This window comes from Vigna unguiculata, chromosome 11 (assembly GCF_037176805.1).
Source record: "Vigna unguiculata cultivar grain cowpea cultivar isolate G323 ecotype 2 chromosome 11, ASM3717680v1, whole genome shotgun sequence".
NCBI lineage: Eukaryota > Viridiplantae > Streptophyta > Magnoliopsida > Fabales > Fabaceae > Vigna > Vigna unguiculata.
Genome location: NC_140802.1, coordinates 44,878,044 through 44,898,946, shown reverse-complemented (window position 1 = coordinate 44,898,946; position 20,903 = coordinate 44,878,044). Strand labels below are relative to the sequence as shown.

Genomic DNA, 20,903 nt, shown 5'->3' with positions numbered 1-20,903 from the left:
ATGATGTTTTTTCACATTAAAAATTTAATTCTTTAATAACTAAATACTCATTATGAATAATAAACAAATCCTTTCTAATAAATAATTTTATCAAAATTTCATGTAAGATTTTTTTTAAATGTGTTTTATTGCAAAAGAAAAAAAAAGCCATTTAGTGGAGTCTTTTTTCTTCCTCTTATTCTTCTTTTTTGTCTTTTCTTTTCTTCTTCTTAATTAATATGATAATGTAATGTTTTTCTTCTTCTTAATTAATATGATAATGTAATGTTAGTGATGTACTAATTGTGTTAATTATTGAAATTGTTTTAAATGTTTTAAATAGACGATGATAGGATTTATAAACATTTTGTTTGGATAACTTTATTTTTTGAAAATATATTTGGATATAGCACAAAAATTAAAATTATGGACTTGATGATTTTTCAAGTTACAAGTATGACTAGCTACAGAAACAAACAAACAAAAAAATAACTTAGTTTTATTTTATATTATTTCTTGTATATGTACTTATTAAAATGCAACTTAATAATTGAAGTTTTTAATTGGGATCATTTAATCCACACCCGGAAGACATGAATTTGAAGAAGAAAAAAGAACAATTAAAAAGGAAGAAGGGAAAAAAAATATGAATGTGGCAAATTTAGAGCTTTTATCAAAATTTGTCTTACATAATTTTTGAACCAAAAAAAAGTACAAAGAAGAAAAACAAATAAAAAGAGGCAATAATGGAAAGCCATGTAAACTAATTTTTTGAACAGCGAGTATGGTAATTGGTACTACTATAAGTCTACTTTTGCCAGACTATTTAACTAGTATTTAATTTTTCTTTTACCAGTTTGTAAATTTTCTTTAACCTTATAAATATTGATTTCAAAGAAATTATTTCAATAGTTAAAGGTCAGTTTCTATTGTTTTATATTTACTCATTTGTTGTCTTTATAATACTTATTCGACCAGTGCTTTACCCTCTTTAAATAAGAACAATTGTATCATAATTTAAGACACATGAATCAACCTAATGAAAATAAGACACTTAATAATGGATATTTCATTTCTCGTTTTTGCAAACATTTCATCCTATCCAAATCTAAATTTTTTCAAAACGATTTTCATTTAAGGTTATGGTCGATGGAATCTGAAATTCTGTTTCCCTGTTTAGAGGGTATGATTTAAACAGCATATTTTTCTCATGAAAATTCACAAACCTTTTCGTTTTATTTTATGTTTTTGTTCTTATGACAATTGTTGGTGACAAAGTGCTGAAAACTACATTAATGGCTACGAAGTGAAGCAAAATGGAAGAAGAATACATTATATGGTTATGGCATGGCAAGTACATTACTAAATTCAGAATGTGATCCAACTCTCATTTTATAATTCTTCACATCAACAATCACAGTTAATCATTTCAGCGTGGCTTCGAGTTTCAACTTGAAGAGTGCAACGCAAAGCTCAGTGGCCGTGATGAGGGTGGCGAAGCGGCGAAGGCGCGGTGGCGTTGAGCTGTTGCGGCGGCAGAAGCGGTGGAGGGCATTGGTAACACTTAGTGAAGAGTCCAAAGGTGTCAATCTGGTGTATGAAGTTAACCATGCTGGCCCACCCACCAAATCCAAACCCTACCACAAGCACCCACACAACCACAAATGAGTTTATGATAAAGCTTCCAACCCATCTTCCAACAAACTTGGGAGGTTGTTCCACCGCATTCTGCAGCAGCATCGTCAAAAAATTAATCACTGTTAGTAACACAATATTCTCTGCGCACTCCAATATTTATGCACTTGTCTTTACGTTAATATATGAAGATAGTAGTTCATAAAAAAAATAATGGCGATAAAGAATATAGAAAAGTGTTTGGTTATCGAGAAAATCCCGGGTCCTGTCTGCTAGACGGTGACCATACGCTAACTCTTCACATCACAATCATAATTTTCCTTTCCTTTCCTCATCCCTATTCTTTGTGTTTGTTTTAGACACAGTGAAAGCAAACAGTAAGTAACAAATTACTTAGAACAAAAACAATGAATGGAATAAATTCCAACACTGTCACAAAGTCAAAACCGAACAGTGATGTTTCAGAGATTGGATGACCGACCCACATGACTATCTTTCTCTCTTATCCTTCTTATGTTTTCTATAACCATAAAAATAAAAACTTTTTCTTGTTTAGTTTAACTATGAACTATGATATGAAGATGAAAAATATTGTACCTGTCTGGCAGAGGATGATTTGAAGGTGAAGATGTGAGCGAGAGCAGGGATGATGTAAACGGTGAAGCTGACAAGGAGAGATCCAACGGTGGAGTTGATGGGACCAAAGAAAGGGAATATGATGGCCAAGAACCATATAGGTATCACCACTGGTAATCTCACCAAAGCACGTTTGCATAAGCTCTTGCACTCATGCATTCCTATTGCTTTCTCCCACACAAAGTATAATGGGGTGCATGCAAACCCGAATGTTATAAACTGCAAGTCACAGTATTTATTTAACCGTTCAATTCAATTACAATGGTACATAATAGCATAAGTATTTATTTACTGATAGAGATGAAGAATGAAAAACCTGGTGGATGAGCATTAAGATGACAGCCATGTCACGGAAGGGTGATTTTGGAAGAAGAGCAAAAGCATTGGAGTGATTGAGAAGCATGTCTCCGAATGCCCAATACACTGCTGCTGCAGATGGAAGCGTCAGTGTCAGCACATACAGGGTTGCCAATAAATATATAGCCTTGAACTTTTGAGGTTTCCACATCGCGTGCATTATCTCCCTGTATCAGTAGTACAACTTTCATTAATACACTCTCTCATTAACAGTACTATATATCATATCATCCTCATCACAGCTACTACAATTCTGCAATCAAAGTTACATTATTTCTTGTTTTTGTTTTATCTCATGCATTCTCTGCATTCACTTTTGTGAGCCACAATTGATGTCTCTCTCGAATGTTGAAAAGTACATACATACATAGTGATTGATTAACTGAGGGTGAAATGAGGTATGAAAAGAATGTACCAAAATGTGAATGAAGAACAATGAGGAAAAATTCTTCGTATAAGGAATAAAGGTGCTGATAATTTTTCCCAAGGTAAAAAGAAAAGGGAATATTTTGTTGGCGCAAGGTTTGATTTTGCTGAGTTGTGAGAAGAGACCTGAAAGCTAAGAAGTAGCGTTCTCTGAGGAAAGCTGGATCTATAAGGGAGGGCCCTTTTCATGATATAAAGCAATAAAGCATCCAAACATTTAAGAGAAAGAGTCTAGGCTTTCTCCAAAACTCAAGGATAACAAAGAAACAAGGCACTTTTTTTTTGCCTCCCACGCCTTCCAATGGAAAAAAGTGCATTTTTTTTGTTTTTTTAAACAACATAAAGCCCTTTATTTTCCACACTTTCCTTCACCCAAAAACTTGTGTACAGAATAAATATAGTTTGTATTACAATGTATATTCCTGTCACAGGAAAGATCAAATTTTTATTTTGAAAAACAATTAAGTGTAGATAAGTTGAAAATAAAGCTTCTGGGTATTCTGAAATGAAAATAGAAAAGAAAGAGACCTTAAGATGGGTCATTAATTAGATCTATGTTCAGATTATGTCGACAGAAGTGAAGGTTGAGTCACTACTAGCAAATGACGTTAAGGCTGAGTTGTTGCATTGTTATTTCGCTTTCCAATTTGGAATCATCTTAATTAGACAGTAGTAGCTAGTGATTCGTCCAAAGGCAAGGCCAAGTGGAAGAAAAAAGCATGGGCAAATTTGCGAAAACGTAAAAGACACGAATATATATCCGAGATTGTCTTACACAGTAACAGCATGTCCCCCGAATGTGTAGAGAATGTTTGTGGCCCCCGTAAAATATAGAACCAATCTGGTCGGACCCGAATGCTTAACTCCCTCCATCTGTAATCAGAGAAGCAAACCATTATAACTATAACAGTTTAATGTCATAAAAAACAGTAATCTTGGATTTTAATAATTAACGGTAACTTTGTGAACATGTTTTACCTGACCGTTAAGGAGAGATGCAACAGTGAGGTACCAAGCAGTGTAAGTGGTCATGAGGAGGCCCAAAAAGGACCAGATTCTGTAGTTGTGAAAGGAGGGAATAAAGACAGTGGTGGCACAGCAAGCTCCGAAGATGTAAGTCCAAGTCCTCTTGTCCAGGTTGTCATTTATGTAATATATGTTGCTGAACAACATTAAAACAAGGTTATTCAGACCCCAATGAGGTTGCAGCAGGTAAGGTTATTATGGGACATGCATGTGATGCTGGTTCCTTGGCTTAATCTAGATAAAAAATATATTACTATAATAAAGAATTTATGTGTTTAGCCAGAACTAATAAACAATGAAGAAAGAGTTAAAGGAAGGGTCAGAGACTCAGATTAAGTTGGAGTAGGTACCTTGCACAAGCTATCAGTTGTATCACAGATCCAAACAGAAGAAATGTGCAGTTAAAGGCCAAACCCACGTTTCTCCAGTGCTTCCCGAGGAGCCCGTCAAGAACTTCAAACCACTGCATAATTTATGCCATTAAAACGACAATCAAATTTAAAACTTGATTAAGAGAATGTACTTTGAACTTGTATTAAAATTAAAATAAACTGTGTCAATGTTAGTGAGTTGAACCTGGATGACATGGTTTCTGAAGTTAACTTTTTCTCTCTCTTTTCTTGTTCTGTATTCAACGTAGAGTATGCTAATGAGGTAAGCCGTCCAGCTACCGAGTAAACCGTAGAAGAGTTGAAAAAGAATGCCTGAAAGCATTCCCAGCTGGGAAAATGAGTATGGCAGCGTGAGCAGCACTTGAGCAACCTGACATGTTAAGGACATAACATAACGTAAGCATGGTTCTCGTAGAAGCACAACATTAACGTTAACAACAACATACAAACAAGGAAGCACATGATGTTGGAACATGGAAAGGTTTATGTTCTTAAAACCAAGCACCAACCTGGTTGGAAGCACAGCTGAACCAAGCATCATAAACAGAACCACCGTGCCACAAGAAGCTAGACAACCGTGATTTTACGTCCTTCGGTTGTCCTTCGGTTTCCATTTCCACGTAGTTCCCTGCTATTACAGTTTCCACCACCTTATCCGATGCCATCTTTTTGGCTTCTGGATCACTTCCACTCTCTCAAGCCTGAGACTTTACTGTATTCAGTGACTCTACCTCCTTGATGTGGTGAGTTGTTAATGTTTGCGGTGATGGGGTTTGAGACTTGGAACAAAAGTAGGTGTGGGGTGAGTTGAGGTTGGAAAATGGAAGAGAAGATGGAAGGAGAAGAGTGTTGAGGTGGTGGTATATATACAGGACAGAACACAAAAGGGTTCTCGAAGGTTGAGAGAGAGAGAGAGTGTGTGTGTATGAAAGTTATTGTAGAGAGTGGTTTTGGGAAGCGAGTGAATCCACTTTTTGAAGAACAAAAAGTAAAAGCTCCCGAGGTGCTTTGACGAAAAATCCCTTGGTTCTGTTCTGGAGGAGACCCTTTTTGTAATTACAACTTTTGTTATTTACCTTAATGCTCACGTCTTGGTTTGGATTGGAGCATGAGTTGTGAAAAAATCTGATATAAAAATGAGTAAATTGCTATGAAATGACATATTTTACTACCTACTTAGGAAGCGTGATGGCTTGTCCGCACGAGCGGGCCTCTCGCTTCCCGAGCTAATGATAATTGCAATTTTCCTTTACCCAACTTCACTGATCTTTGAATTTTCATCAATTTGCCAATTTATGATCATTTTTTAATTGAGATCAGAGAGAGCACAGAGTTGTGCAGTTATTTGTAATTTTACTCCAATGTTCATGAATCAAAGTTTTGACCCTTTAATCTGAACGTTTTTACATTGGCCAAAGTTGAATCTAGCACAGTTGATGGTTTTATAGCAGACACAAATGGAAGTGTGACCAACCTTGTCCACACCTCTCTCTGCCTTAACCTTAATCTTTGGCTCACATATTTATCCCTTTGGTTATGGTGTTGGCAAAAGCACGTTTGTTGGAGAAGAAGGTCAATTTTGGAGGATGAAAAAAGAAATAAGCAAAGGAAGGAGTGTGGGAAATAATAGCATTGTAGACCACATGATTGCAGCCAAACGGGCGTGGTCGCTTTGCAAGTCGAAGAAAGCTGCTTTTTTCACATGGCCAACTCTTTGTAGACTCGAGAATCCCTTCCACCAAATTCCATGCTCAAACCCCGATTAGAACATATTCCACATGCAGTTTATTTTTGCTTATTTTTCCAAATGCACAATAATATAATGCCATAGGAGATAAATACATAGACAAAACATTGGTAGAACTATTAGATCATGTGCCCTTGCCCAGCTGCAACTCTAATATTCATTTTCTGTAGTACTCTAATATTCTCATGTGTCTCCCTGAAACAAAAAACAATTATTCTCTATATGTTATCTTCATCCTATAGATTCTCTTTGTTTTTTACCCTCCTCCGAAAGATGGAATTTTTTTTTTCTTTCTAACTGCTATCATTAAGATTTTCTCATTCTTTTTTAGTACACCAGCACTTTTTACCTTGTAGTAAAACAAACAAATAGAGACAAGATTTCTTCAGTTCTGTCAAATATTTACTCAACAATGTTGAACCTTTATGAAATACATTAGGGTGGGGGTAAAATGGTTCATTTGTTGTTTCACCCGTTTTCACTGTGATGAAATTTTCTGACAGTGGTCCAAACAGTGCAGGGAAAAGTCACCAGCCTTCATATTTGTCTTTTTAAAAATTTGAATGCGTTGGCCAAAGAGCTCACTGATTATTCTCCTTCCGCTCATGATGATAAACCATGATGAGTTTGTCTTTTTTATGAATTAAGATAGGAACATGATTTACCCAATGGTGCTGCTGATCATGCTGAGGGTAGAAATTAAAATAAAAAGTGAAGCATGCAGGACTTGAGGGGCAACCAAACATATTCATGAAGAGTGTTGGAAACCCACTTCCCACTCCTTGTTTAGTCACACTTTCAAGCCACTGGGACCAGAAACATTCTCTGTGGCTAGTGTCTCCTTGACCACCTTCATTCTATTGCCTACTACATTCTAGTTTCTTCAAATATATTCTTAGCATAATCAACACCTTTGCACCCCCCATTTATTACTATCACCTCTTCATTCAATTAAATTTTACCCATGCGGGGAAATGTCCTTGTTGTGTTGTTTCCAACGTTGGATCAACTAAGGTTTCTTTCTAGTGACCTTCATTGTCAGATCAATTGGTGGTTAACGTGGGTGTATGCATAATTAGCACATTCAGCCTGTTCTGCACGTTTTGAACCAATTTCGAAGCAAAATGATGTTTAGGAACGATTCCATTTTCTGCTTCAATTATGATTCTTCTCTAGCAGCCGGTTTCCCACAGTTGTATTTTTCATGAAATTTTTGCTTCATTTTTACGCCACCACTGCCTCTTGAACTTTATTGGCCATGTGACGAATTGTGATGCTAATTCTAGAGACATTTTTGTTTGAAGTTGATTCTGCATAAATCAGTCAAAGTGAACGAATACAGTTTTTATGAAGCTTGGATTATAACATGGAAGACAGGGTATGTCATGCTAGAGACAGTTCTTTTAGTTGAATCATATCACGGTCCACAATCGTGGTTGGGCACCATGGATGAAAAGTTACATTTTTTATTCCAATGATAATGTTGAAACAGAAACAGAATTTGAAGTTTTAACTGAATGTTTGTACTGTCGGACTCAACAAAAAACTAACAGTATCTAGTGTGCCTGCTAAAGTTGGTAGCATGTTACACCATTTAGTGGTGAACTTGCTCGTGATTTTGGGAAGTCAAACCAATAAAGAGCAATCAAAATCAAAATCCATAGCTGAATTTGGTTTGTCTGAAAAAGAGTATATGCTGATGTTTAACCACTTAGCTTACTTACATTAGAGTAGAACAACATGATCATACCATAATCATGTATGAATTTCAAGCAAGCAGCTATACCTAGCCATTAATGGAGGCTATGAAATCTGATGTTATACTTAATTTATCTTAACATAGCGAGAAAAAAGATGATTAGGCACTGCAATGATTAAAACTCCTCATGTGGGTCAATGCTTGATCCTTTTTGGCATCTATATCTCCTTTCTTGGTGTGGTATTTTTGATCATGGAAGATTGACGTTAGCACTTTTTGAAGGCATGGGGCAGCAAAACCAGCATTGACTTGTGATTCCACTGCATAACGTGGCCACTTACTATTGCAACATTAGTGCATGAGTAATTGTTGATGCAATGGTGGTCAACCTTGTTAGCAAAGATGCATGTCTGTGTTTGCATATGCAATATAATTGGTGTGATGTAATTTATCCACAAACACCATCATGGTTGGTCATCTTTTTTGCATCCATGCTGGAACTGGGCCTCTTCTGTCACCAAAAGAATCCCATCATAAATGGAGCTTTTTGCTTCACTTTTGTGCCTTCTTTTGCACTGTGAAGATCGAACAAATATTCTGCTACGTTTGCCAGCTAAATTGTCATAGTAATTGATACATTTTTGCAACTTTGTTGAATACATGTTACAAGGCCTTGTCCTTGGACATTATTTCCTAATTAAAGTTTTGCTTTTTACGGCTGAATGAGAATAGTATTCGTTTTAAAAGAACACAGTTTTGAGTTCACTGTTGAAATGGCCCATCTCTGAATTTCGTAACCAGTTTTCTTTAGGAGCATGACTACGCGTGTGTGACAGCATTCTTTTATGAGATTACATGACAGCACAACTAATAACAATCATCTAAATAAAAATAACTTTTTTAAAACCAATTTAGTAGCATCAATTGTACAAGGTCACAGTAATCTGGTAGGATCCATTGTTAAAATGATATTTGCTTTGGCTAAATATATGAGAAAACGATTCAAAAAACGAAATTGCATTTGATGCTTGTTCATAAGCTCTTTAATTGAAAATCATATTAGTTTTGTTTAATTATTTGAGTTGTTCAATGTGGAAAAATGAGAAAATGAAAATATCAACATTTGAGTACAAAAATGAAACTAGGCTTTGGACAAATGTTAGGGTGCTTCTTTCTGCACCCCATCAATTTTCTTCATTCACCCCACCAGACTGGATTTTGATTTCCTGAACACACTAAATCAGTCAGGGAATTTTTTTTTTTCTGGAAGACACTCATCCCACCTTTATTCTGGATAAAAATTTCCAGAAACTTGTAATGGAGTGTAGGAAGAAATTTGATGGGGTGCAGGAAGAAACACCCCAAATGTTATCGGGTGTTATTTCCTCCTGGGCTTTCACCACTCTGACACTTCTCTGTCCAATATACTTATAAGCCCAATTCAATTTTGCAGAACAAAAGCCCAAACTTTCCATTAATTCATAAAAGTTATCAGAATGAGACAATGTGACCCACTGAGGTTTACTCACCTTCCTTAAAAGTGAGTAAACTCAACTTCAGTTACTTTTTGATGACTCAAAAAATCAGCTTAACCAACTCAAATGAGTTCATTTACGAAAAATATAATCATTTGGTTTATAATTGTATAGGATAATTATCAAATAATTAAGAAAAAATAGTAATAATACAGTGAATTTGATTTTTCTAAGGAACCTCCAAACTAGCAACTCTACCTGACTTTCGCCACCTAAAAGAGAATACCTTAATACAATGATACATGTTGTCTGGCTGATATTTTCCTTTAGTGACTTGTTTTTGCCTAATGTGATGTTATATGAGCTATGATGCTCCCACACTTTTAATAAATGGTGTGTTTATGTATTAGACACCGACATTCGTACAATACTTATAGGATATACTATATTTAATTTAAAAGATTTTTTTTTGACATGATTTTGACGATTAAAAAAAGTAACAAATTTTATACTATCATTAATTTTCATATATCGAATATTATATAAATAGATTAAATTCATTTTTGTGTTAATTGACAATTTTAAACTTTTATTTATATATATATATCCGTGTCCAGTATTTTATATTTTTTAGTTTAATTATATTTTCATATCTATATCCGTATTGTATATGTATCGTATTCATATCCGTTTCTGTATCTGGAAGGCAAGATAGGATATGAGTACAGTGGAATAGTGGAAGCATGTTTCACATGAGTTGTATTCCACAAGTGTATGAATTCCTGCTATGTCCTAAAGTTGAGAGGGAAACTATATATTAAAAAAGAAAAAGGAAAGGAAAGTTTTTTTCTGTGGTAAGGGAAATTGTTGGCTTAAGAAATAGTGAAGTGAAAGAGGTGGCGAAGAAAAAGAAAAGCAAAGCAAAAGAAGAACCCAAAAAGAACACAATCACGCACTCAGCTTCACAACAAAACTAAACCTATTTGATGTTTTTTTGAAACCGAATCAATCTCTGTTCTTTGGTTATTCATAGTCATCCACATGGGTCGCTGGCTTCTCTTTCTCATCATTCTCAGCCTTGTCGCATTATCTTTCCTCTCAGGTAATTTCCAAAATCACAGATTTGTAGAAAAAAATAAAATTTTAAATATAAATTTGTTTGAGCACTTTTTGTGGTTGCTGAAACTTGCAGAGGTACAATCGGCATCGTTCCAGATTGTGAACAAGTGTCGCCACACGATATGGCCGGGATTACTCTCCGGCGCCACCTCGCCGCCGCTTCCCACCACCGGATTTACTCTCCAGAGTGGAGACTCGAAGACGTTGAAATTCCCGAAATCCTGGTCGGGTCGGATATGGGCACGGACCCTCTGCGGTCAAGACGCGGACGGAAAGTTCTCCTGCGGCACCGCCGACTGCGGCTCCGGCAAAGTAGAGTGCGTCGGCGGGGCCAAGCCGCCGGCGACATTGGCAGAGTTCACTCTGAACGGCGCCGACGGGTTGGACTTCTACGACGTGAGTTTGGTCGACGGTTACAACCTTCCGATGCTGATCGTGGCGAAGGACGGCACCAGGGGCGGGTGCAGCGCCACGGGGTGTCTCGTCGACCTCAACGGCGGGTGTCCGGCGGAGCTGAGGGTGGCGCGCGTGAACGGCAGCCGAAGGAGCGTGGCGTGCCGGAGCGCGTGCGAGGCCTTCGGTGATCCTCGGTTTTGCTGCAGCGACGCGTACTCGACGCCTGACACGTGTGGTCCTTCTCCCTATTCGCTGTTCTTCAAGCACGCTTGCCCACGCGCGTATAGCTACGCGTATGATGACAAGACGAGCACCTACACATGTGCCTCCGCTAACTATTTGATCATTTTCTGCCCTTTGCCCTACACCAGGTACAGTTACTATTTCACCATCACCCATTAACATTACTTTCAGCTTCTTTTCATGCTAAAGTAAGGGTAATTATGACTTTTCGTTATATCGCATGATTTGAATGGAAATTTTTTATGTAGAGTGGGATTAAGTAATGGATAGTCATAGACATGTTCTTATGTAGAAACCATTGCTTTATTTATCCATTTTCTGTCTTCTTCTTTTTGCTCTTGAGCTGTCCAATTTATATTATTGTTATTAAATGTTATGTGGTCCATATTATTTGCATGAGTTTCTATCATACCCTATTAAATAAAGAAAATATTTTTACGTTTTGAAGACAATTTTTTAACTGTTCTAAGAAGTTGTTGGTGAAATCTAACCAGACCTGTAGAAAATAGTGATCACTGTTATAAGACAAATTCTTGTATATATTATCTTTCCTTGTTCCAATGAACACACTATTTATGTAAAAGTGAGCGTGCTTCCTTACTTTAAACTTTTCTTGTGTGAGTTTCTTAATTCCCACAAAACCCTCGCTTTTCCTTTTTGAGTTTGGATTTTCCTTTGTGTTTTTTCATTCATGCCGACATCTCACCCTTAAATCCCGTAACAGGACAGAAACAGATGAACGATGTAGATTTTTTCATCTTTTAGACATTCTTTTATCGGCACATGTTGTCGTCTTCTAGGTCTTTTTAGTAGGGGTGGAGTTTGTAGTGTTTTTGAGTATATATAATTGTTAATAACATGTGCATGGTGTTGAACAGCCAAAAAGTTTTGGGAGCACGTAAAGATGGGGCACAACTTCCTCTGGTAAACAAAACTATGATGTACTTGTCAAGGCTTCAGTCAAGTGGTTCTTCTCCATTCGTTGTGGTTCATATGCAGAGCATAGCTTATGTTGCCTCTGTTTTAGTGACTCTGTTCCTGTTCTGCCCTCTCTAACACCATTTTTGGACACATAGTTTCACCAAAATAGCTGTGTAAACTACTCATGAATCATGATTCTCATCATCATATAGGAAAACACTGTAAATCCTTGTTCTTTTTGTTTATATTGTCTCTTTTTTTTTTTCACTTTTAATACATCAACACTTCAGTAGTTGTTCTCTGGCGATCCTTCACTTCTCTGCAGTTAATGTTATTTTACTTGTTCTGAGAGAGATAGATTGTAATGAGAATAGGCTTATGAAATGATCACTATGAAGCTTCGTGCACAATTTTGGTTTTGTTCTGTCCAACTCAATTATTTAAGTTTTGTTTTTTTGTTGTGTTTGTGCGGAAATAATAATAGAATATCAGGAAACATAAATCACATCTTATCCCAATTACTGACTTTTCTGACTGGTTATTTCTTGGTTTAGACGTGCCTTCTCCTAATGTTGGCGGTTTGGACCTCTAAAGGGTTACATGCAGAAAGTACTTCGACGATCAAAATAGCAAAAACTCTCAAAAGTCAAATCACATATTAGTAAATGAATGAAAATGTACCTTTAATTGTTGGGGTTTACATGTATTTATAGAATTATTAATTATGTTTTTTCCTTCTTATGGGTTGTGCTTTCTTTATTGCGTTAGGCTAATGTTCAGGTTCTAAATGGGCCTAGGCTAAACCCAAGTCCTATATTAGTAGTTTTTTCTTATGCGCTATTCTTTGAGATAAATGGCTTTAGCCGTTATGTTTCGTTATGTTTTGATGTCTTGTGCAGTTAATTATCCATCTATCTTTTTTTATGATAGGACTAGTCGTAACTAGTTTGGATCGAGTAGTTAGCCAAATCGCTACATTTTGATTGTGGAATTCAATTCTCTTACTAAATTACAGGAATGGGCTCATTCGTAAGTGGAGTGGGCTTGCCAAACTTTGCCTTTCTATTTGTTTATATTTTCTACTTCTGTGAAGAAACTTAAAAAGTACTAATAATGTGAAGATAAAGTTTTGGTAAATGTAGTTATAAGAAGAAAAGGTAAAAACAGAGACTCTTTTATGAGTTAAAAACTTGAAATTAATTTATTTATAATGAATGAAAATTCTTTATTCTCATTAATTTTCTCTAAGATTGCAGTTGAATCAGGGCAAAGAAAGAAGAAGAAGAGATAGGACAAGTTTGCTACCTGATATCTGTGAAGAAAGAAGAACAAAATAATTGCATGGGACCGTCACTATTACTCAACACAAATATGAGAAGAAAAGGAACAAAACAAAAACACCACTCCTAATTGTTGATATCCCACACATAATAATTATATAGATAAAATAAGAAAAAAAATTCAGTATTTTTTGTAATTATTGTCGATTACATGACACTTGTATTCAATTATGTGTGCTTTTTATGATAATAATTGAAAAACAATATTATTGTTGTTATAATATAAAAAAAAAAAACTATTTTCATCCTTTTTTTTTTATAATCAGACATTTCTTTTAATTAGCTTTCGGTAAAGTAGCAATCATAAACGTACCTTTATTCAAAATATGTTTAAAAATAATATTTGATAGACAAAGATGAAAAATGTTTATGAGTTGTAACTTAACCAAATAGAATAAGGTTGCAGCATTAGTAATGACTTTAGATATGTAACAAATCGTATTACTAAGAAAGTACTGATGTCGTAACGGTCAAACAGATGTTGAAAATAACTATTTACATGGTTTGGATAAAATTTATCATAACCATTAAATTATTTGTTTACTTTATTTATGATTTTCTAAAATGTATTTGAAAATTCAACCCATCACTTGTCAGCTTAAGTAAAAAAAAACATTTAACCATCTTTTATCAAATTATTCAAATAATTTATTCGTTGTATTGTCCGAGAGATATTAAAATGTTATATTTTTAATAATTATATATTATTGTCCGTGGATAATAGAGATGGGAAAGAGGTGAACTAAAAAAACAATATTTAATAATTAGAATAGTTATTCCACCCATTTCACATATTAATAATATAATAAACAAAGAAAACGTTTAATAAAAAATTTAAAAATTGAATTTAAAAATTTTATTATTAAACTACAAAGTTTATAAAAAATATTCTTCGGTCAAAATTCATATTAAATTCTAAAAACATATTTTTCTCATTGATAAATTAAAATTAAGTATGAATTTAAGGTTTAAATTCTAAATAAATGAATTTGTTTTAGTAAAGAGATGTGATAACCCTCTTAAATTCTCGGAATCTTATTATTCTCCAAACCTTATCTATCACTACAATTTTAATCCTGAACCGTTGCAACCTTATCTTTCGTTAAGTAATTATTGCTTCTTGAATTATATTCTTGGCTAAATAATTCTTTATTTAAAAAAAAAAAGTTAACTTTACACAGCTTAAAATTGTGAACAAAGTGGGGACTCTTTCTATATCTTGAACGTGAAAACTTATAACCATCAAGTAACTTTTTATTTTTTATAATTATTCTGCCTATTTTTCCATTTTAGCCAAATGGGCCATAAATCCATCATGCTTTGTCTGGAAAGATTGCTTAAATGCCCCCATTAAAAATCATGTGTTTTAGAGTTTCCAATGTTTCAATTCCTTTTATGTTCCTGTCATTGTAGCCAAATATAACCCACAAATCTCAATCTCAACTTTCTAATCTCTGATTTTTAGTTATCTATACTTTGATGGTTTGGTGGAGAAGGGTTTTTACGTTAATCATTTAATCCGGTATGTTTTGAAAAACTTAATAAGTTTTTTTTAAAATATACAATTGATATTATGATTCTCATTCTTTTATTTTTGTCTTTTATTATTTAATTTAGTATAAATTGTTAATTAATATATCAATATTTTTCTGTTTGAAAAAATTAATTACTCACATAAAATTATGTCAAAGATTAAAAAATAAAGTTAAAATATAATTTTTCTTTAAAATTATACTTTTATATATATATATATATATATATATATATATATATATATATATATATATATATATTTCCCGCCTTTTCCTTCATTGAGTTTATGAAGGTTTGAAAGTCAATATTTGCAGTTTACAGTGTGTTGCATAAAAAGAAGAGAGAAGACAATGGAATCCAATGTTTCTAACATAATTGCTACTGCCACTCCGGTAAGAACCGTAGACAATAACAACCAAGTTTTAAACACTTAATTATTTTTCATCTTACCTTAATTTATCATTAAAATAGAATGGTAAAGATTGAATAGATTCAGCTTATAGGAATAAAATAAAAATTATCACATATAATTTTTTTTTAACTTATATTTAATGTTAAAAATAATCTAAGTGTAAGTCAAAAGTCTTACATTAAATAAAATAAATAAAGTTAAACAATTCAAGATCTATAATATCATTATTTTAAGATTTTGAAATAAAAATAATGTGAAATAAGATTTATTATATTATAAAATATAATCTTTATATAACTATAATCATATATAAAATATATATAAACCCAACTGTGAAGTAATTTTCTAACTGAAATGAAAACACACACTCGTAATCCTGTCATTAACCTTAACTTCGATGGAAGATGCAATTAATTATTGATTAGTTGTCATGGGACATGTGCATGTAGAAGGTGGTTGGGTGAATGGTTTTGACCGAATGAACTCATATATTGTGCAAATTTCAAAGAATTTGAAATAAGAACGATACCATTTGAATTCTCGTGTCGCAATAGTAATGGTAGAAAATTAGTTTCCTAAACAGCTTTTACGTATTTCTGAAAAAGTTTAAGTTTTAATATTTTTAGAAACTATATTATGAAACAATGAATACAAGCACGAGTATCAAAATAACGATAAGTTTTCGAAAAAAAAAAAAGAGGAGACGGTTAAAAGAAACGAAAAAAAAAAAGAAAAGTAATCGTCAGAAAAGATACTTTGTATATTTTTTCTATATTACAGGAATTTAATCTTTGAAATTAACCTTATCATTAAATATCTGATCAGTTGCTGCGGCTGAGATATTAAGTGTGCATGGAGCCATTAATGCTTAAATTGTATACTCAGATGTTCTAATTTCTAAAAGAGGAAAATTAAGTTTGATAAGTCATGTTGATTATCAACATCTTCCTTTAAGAAAATATTACATTAAATCTTGCATGAAAAACATTCATTTATTGGAACCCTCATTATATATGACATATCATATGTAAGTTGATTAATGAAAAACTTATCAAAACTCACAATGACTATACACATATTTTTGCAACAACTATATGTTAAGACCTTTATTAATATAAGATATATAACTTAAGAAAAAAGCTTTATAATTTTCATTTTATGCTCATGAAATATATGACAGATAAAACAAAATCAAGTGAAAAATATTATAATATAATTTGTTAATAAAGAACTATGATGTTTTTTAGTAATTTAAAGAAGTGAACCAAAACTTTATATTAATCTCAAGATAATGTATGATTTTTGAATAACTTGTTTCGTAATAAAGTATTTTAGTCTCGATAGCAATATAATTATTCCCAAAAATATTTATTATACTGATAAAAATTATTAAGGAATACTCGTTACTTTAACTATATGTGAGTTATTTCAAACAATACTCTTGTATAGTAAAAGGATAATGAGATAATAAAAATCATCTAAATTTTGTAATATTATTATATTTGGTAAATTTTGATAATTTGATAAAAGGTGTGTTTGGTTTAGGTTGGAGAATTGATTCCAACTTGATCAATCCTTTAACGCAAAAGCAAAAATTAGTTGTTTCTTATTCAATATTATCTTTTCATCCATTTAAAAACCAAACACATATTAATTTTGCGTTAGAAAATCGATTCTATATCAATTTGACGCAAAATCAAACATATACAATATTAATCGAGAATCACATTTGATCTCCATCATAAACAAATGAGTATACAAATTTGAATGATAAATATTTCTTTCCTTTACATTATTTTAAATTACATATAAACAAACTATTTTTCAATATAATAAAAATAAATTTATATTTTTAAGTTATATTTAACAAAATATCTCGATAGAAAGTTTCTCAACTACACAGAATGCAACATTATTTTCCTTTTGCATATTTCACTTTAATTTCACATGACTGGATATTCTTTAATTAGCTTTCCTTAAAACATCGTTGAGTTAGCTTTAACTAAGACATATTTTAATCAACCTATATTAGAATGTTTGTTGTCAATATAGAATAAGACATTTTTGTGAAACATCTTTTAACTTAATCTACACACTTAGTTACGATTAAAAACTGATTTTAAACTCCATCTTAAAATCAAAATTCGACTTTAAAAAAATATAATGAATTTCATCCAATTAAATAAAGATAAACTGAAAATATAATAGAGGATCACTGAGACATGAATGAATGCAGATAAATATGTGTGTTATGATTGAATAGAATTCAGAGAATGCGAATGGTTGGTTAAATAAATGGAAGTGCAATTGGCAGCAAAAGAGAGGTCCATGACCGTTGTTAAATCAACCCGATTAATTAGGGATGAATTGTCACTAAAACACACTATATTTTATTTATTTATTTAGGCACTCCCTAAAAGACTGTGTTTTTGACCCACAATGTCCTTAGTAAAACTCATCCTTCCACTTTTACCCCTAAATCGCTTTCGTCGTTTTCTGCCTCCTCAATACAAACAAACACTACTCCTCCTCTTCCCAGACCCCGCTCTTCTGCTACTCGTTCACTAACACTGTAGCGGAGGAAGTGTTGCTGATCATAACATAACAAACACCATACCCAACCAACAAAAAACCCAACTTTAACTTATGGATCTCACACCACTGTCGTGTCTCACTCTCATTGTTCTTCTGTTCTTCACTCCCCCAGGTAAAAACGCTATCTTTATATCATCACATTATGTTTTTCACTGTTAAACTTCAGAAAGAACACTTTTTTTTAACTTCTTCTTGTTCACGTTGTTCAGAGGTTCTGGGTGCCACGTTCACATTCGTTAACCGATGCGATTACACGGTGTGGCCTGGCATTCTCGCAAATGCCGGTAGCCCACCACTCAAGAGCACCGGCTTCGAGCTTCCCAAGGACACTTCTCGCACCTTCCAAGCTTCCACCGGCTGGTCCGGTCGTTTCTGGGCCCGAACCGGTTGCACCTTCGACGGATCCGGATCCGGTTCCTGCCTCACGGGCGACTGCGGCTCCGGCCAAGTCGAATGCAACGGCGCCGGAGCCGCCCCGCCGGCCACTCTCGCCGAGTTCACGCTGGGCACCGGAGGCCAAGACTTCTACGACGTCAGCCTCGTCGACGGCTACAACCTTCCCATGATCGTGGAGGGCACTGGCGGGTCGGGTCTATGCGCCACTACGGGCTGCACGTCGGATCTGAACCAGCAATGCCCCGCGGAGCTGAGAGCCTCCGAGGGAAGCGCGTGCAAGAGCGCGTGTGAGGCTTTTGGTAGCCCCGAGTACTGCTGCAGCGGCGCGTATGGCTCACCCGCCACCTGTCGGCCCTCCATTTACTCGGAGATGTTCAAGGCTGCTTGCCCCAGATCGTATAGCTACGCATACGATGACGCTACCAGTACGTTTACGTGTACCGGCGCTGATTACACCGTTACCTTCTGTCCATCCTCTCCAAGGTTAACATTATTCTTCCCTGTTCTCTCTCTTTTCTTAAGCCCTTCCGTTCATTCTTGCTCACCCATGTTTCTGTTTCATGCTTATTCACTCCATTTCAATTTACCACCTAACTTTTTTTTTTTATTATGCTGTATTTTCCTGATTCCAATTGTTTCATTTGTCTTTTTTCTCTGCCCTTAAAATCGCATCTTTGAAACTGGAACCTGCTACTATTTTTATGCAGATGGTTTAGTTGATATTCCTATTAACTTATTTTGAGGAACGGTAAATAATATTATAGCATTTTCCTGAAAGAAATAGTTAACCCTAATTTAGTCGAGTGTGAAAGTCTGATGCAAGACTTTTGTATAGTTTAATGTCACATAAACATCATATTTAGCCTTTTTTTTGTTAATATCAAACAAATCTGTCTCTGCTGATTTACTTTTTGTTTTAGTTTAATGTCACAAACAACATGCCATATATTCGTACTATGCTTATTTTATTCTGACCTGAGAATTTCTGCAGTATAATTCTATGATATTCTTATATTCTGTTGTAGGTTAAGGTTAAATTTATTTTGACATTCTTAAGTTTTTTTATTTAACACTTTCTTGTTATAGCAGCAAGATTTTACTATTTCCAGCATGAGTGCGTTAGGTGGGTTTTGTTATGGCCAAAGGAGAACTTTTTAATGCTCATGTTATTACTAATAAATAAATGGTAGATGGTTTAAGTGAGCATTGATGATGGTTGGTGCTTGGTGCCAATAAATAACTTCACTCCAGAATATTAGCATTTAACAAGAATCTGACTAGAAACTGATAAAACACTGGTTGCTTGAGAAATTGATGAGGGTCTCAATGTGTGCATGATTTGATTTTGCAGTCAGAAATCTTCACGAGATACCACCACCAACCCCATGCCTTCAACATCATCATCATCACAAGGGTCAGGGACAGTGACAGGAACAGAAGCAGGAACAGGAACAGGAACGGGAATGGGATCCGAAGGAGGAGCAGTGGTGTACAGTGGTGCAGACAACGGAGTTGTGTATAACTCCGTTACAGATTCCGGGTCAAGTACAGGATCCGGAGGAGAAACAATGCTGGCAGATGGGTCATATTTAGCAGGATTGGCCATGGGAGAGGCCTCACCCAGAAGAACAGTTTCCATGGCGTTTGTGTCCTCAGCTAGCTTTTTGCTTATTTTCACCTTCTTGCTTTAGCTGAACCAGCACTGTGTCTTCTGTTTGTTTGTTAAATGTAAATGGGTCTTAGAATTCGGGGTTTTTCGTGGTGGGTTCAAGAATTTTGGCTTTGCCAGTAAAGCTGGCAGATTCTCCTTGATATTAAAACCACCCACCAAAAGATTCGGCAAAAAAAAATATTCCGTGTTTCATTCGTTAAAGTGCTGGTTATTTTATTATATTGTTAATTAATCTCGGGAGCATTTATCTCCCTCATCCAAGCTTTTCTGAGCTTCTATCATTGCTGTGCTTTAAAAAGCTTACACATTTCTGCAATTTTGGGCTGGCTTTCTTGGTTTCACATGCGTGGTAATGTTAATTACATAAATATCAGTATGATATAAGAGAAAAAAAACAGATCTTTCATCATAATAAGGTTCACTTTGCGGCTATTACAAGTAATTTATTTGGCTTTTGATGTTTTTGTTTGTCTGGTACGACGGATTTCTGATATGCGTTTTTCTGGTTTTATCAAAGGTTAATTCATGGAACATAGCGGAAGACTAGGTTCAATTCTGAAGTGTCGTTTCCTGATTTTTTTTTTTTATTTATCTGTCATCAAGAACGAGAATAATGTTCTACAAGAAGATCATATCTTATGGAAAGTGCATTAAGTGGCATGCTTTTTAATTGGTGTTAAAACTAATCTAATGAGCTTTTTGTTGGGCATTTTTCAAAAAGATGGATCATATCGTCCAAATGGTGCCGTTTTGGGGTCCTACCACAAAGACAGTTTCGAACATATAGTGACTTCAACAATAATTTAAGTTTTTGTGGTATTTGATTACCATTTCAGCATGTGATAGTTGGGAACTTGGTGTTAGTATTTTACCTTTTTGTTAATTGTGATAATGTTGTTTTTTT

The 20,903-nt window shown here is 34.4% G+C and overlaps 3 protein-coding genes across 4 annotated transcripts; 2 read left to right on the top strand and 1 right to left on the bottom strand.

Annotated features, from left to right (window-relative positions):
- Window positions 1-1,286: 1,286 nt before the first annotated feature.
- LOC114168547 (auxin transporter-like protein 5) lies at window positions 1,287-5,393 on the bottom strand. Its single transcript, XM_028053420.2, has 8 exons — window positions 4,961-5,393; window positions 4,636-4,821; window positions 4,410-4,522; window positions 4,012-4,195; window positions 3,809-3,906; window positions 2,567-2,774; window positions 2,212-2,469; window positions 1,287-1,707 (listed from the first exon to the last, which is right to left on the bottom strand). Exons 1-8 carry the CDS (start codon window positions 5,114-5,116, stop codon window positions 1,453-1,455), a joined length of 1,458 nt encoding a protein of 485 aa, XP_027909221.2. The 5' UTR covers window positions 5,117-5,393; the 3' UTR covers window positions 1,287-1,452.
- A 4,689-nt stretch (window positions 5,394-10,082) lies between these two features.
- Window positions 10,083-13,484, top strand: LOC114168253 (Pathogenesis-related thaumatin superfamily protein). Of its 2 annotated transcripts, none has more exons than XM_085669448.1 (3): window positions 10,083-10,474; window positions 10,565-11,258; window positions 13,308-13,484. In XM_085669448.1, exons 1-3 carry the CDS (start codon window positions 10,414-10,416, stop codon window positions 13,309-13,311), a joined length of 759 nt encoding a protein of 252 aa, XP_085525574.1. In that variant the 5' UTR covers window positions 10,083-10,413; the 3' UTR covers window positions 13,312-13,484. The 2 variants fall into 2 exon arrangements, with proteins under 2 accessions (XP_085525574.1, XP_027908806.1); XM_028053005.2 differs by lacking the exon at window positions 13,308-13,484 and adding an exon at window positions 12,009-12,470 and having other exon boundaries at window positions 10,088-10,474.
- Window positions 13,485-17,842: 4,358 nt separating this feature from the next.
- On the top strand, window positions 17,843-20,280 carry LOC114168261 (Pathogenesis-related thaumatin superfamily protein). The gene is made up of 3 exons (XM_028053015.2): window positions 17,843-18,043; window positions 18,141-18,810; window positions 19,679-20,280. The coding sequence occupies exons 1-3, from the start codon at window positions 17,983-17,985 to the stop codon at window positions 20,016-20,018; spliced, it is 1,071 nt and encodes a 356-aa protein (XP_027908816.1). The 5' UTR covers window positions 17,843-17,982; the 3' UTR covers window positions 20,019-20,280.
- The last annotated feature ends 623 nt before the right edge of the window (window positions 20,281-20,903 follow it).

What these genes read in the sequence shown, in the direction of transcription:
- LOC114168547 (XM_028053420.2), bottom strand. Translation starts at nt 5,116, where the DNA reads ATGGCATCGGATAAGGTGGTGGAAACTGTAATAGCAGGGAACTACGTG. An exon ending in CATCTCTCCTTAACGGTCAG is followed by an intron (nt 3,907 to 4,011) that starts GTAAAACATGTT and finishes CTCTGATTACAG; the next exon opens with ATGGAGGGAGTTAAGCATTC. An exon ending in GGGGGACATGCTGTTACTGT is followed by an intron (nt 2,775 to 3,808) that starts GTAAGACAATCT and finishes CTACTGATACAG; the next exon opens with GGAGATAATGCACGCGATGT.
- LOC114168253 (XM_028053005.2), top strand. Translation starts at nt 10,414, where the DNA reads ATGGGTCGCTGGCTTCTCTTTCTCATCATTCTCAGCCTTGTCGCATTA. An exon ending in CGCATTATCTTTCCTCTCAG is followed by an intron (nt 10,475 to 10,564) that starts GTAATTTCCAAA and finishes TGAAACTTGCAG; the next exon opens with AGGTACAATCGGCATCGTTC. An exon ending in TGCCCTTTGCCCTACACCAG is followed by an intron (nt 11,259 to 12,008) that starts GTACAGTTACTA and finishes GGTGTTGAACAG; the next exon opens with CCAAAAAGTTTTGGGAGCAC.
- LOC114168261 (XM_028053015.2), top strand. Translation starts at nt 17,983, where the DNA reads ATGGATCTCACACCACTGTCGTGTCTCACTCTCATTGTTCTTCTGTTC. An exon ending in TCTGTTCTTCACTCCCCCAG is followed by an intron (nt 18,044 to 18,140) that starts GTAAAAACGCTA and finishes CACGTTGTTCAG; the next exon opens with AGGTTCTGGGTGCCACGTTC. An exon ending in TTCTGTCCATCCTCTCCAAG is followed by an intron (nt 18,811 to 19,678) that starts GTTAACATTATT and finishes TTGATTTTGCAG; the next exon opens with TCAGAAATCTTCACGAGATA.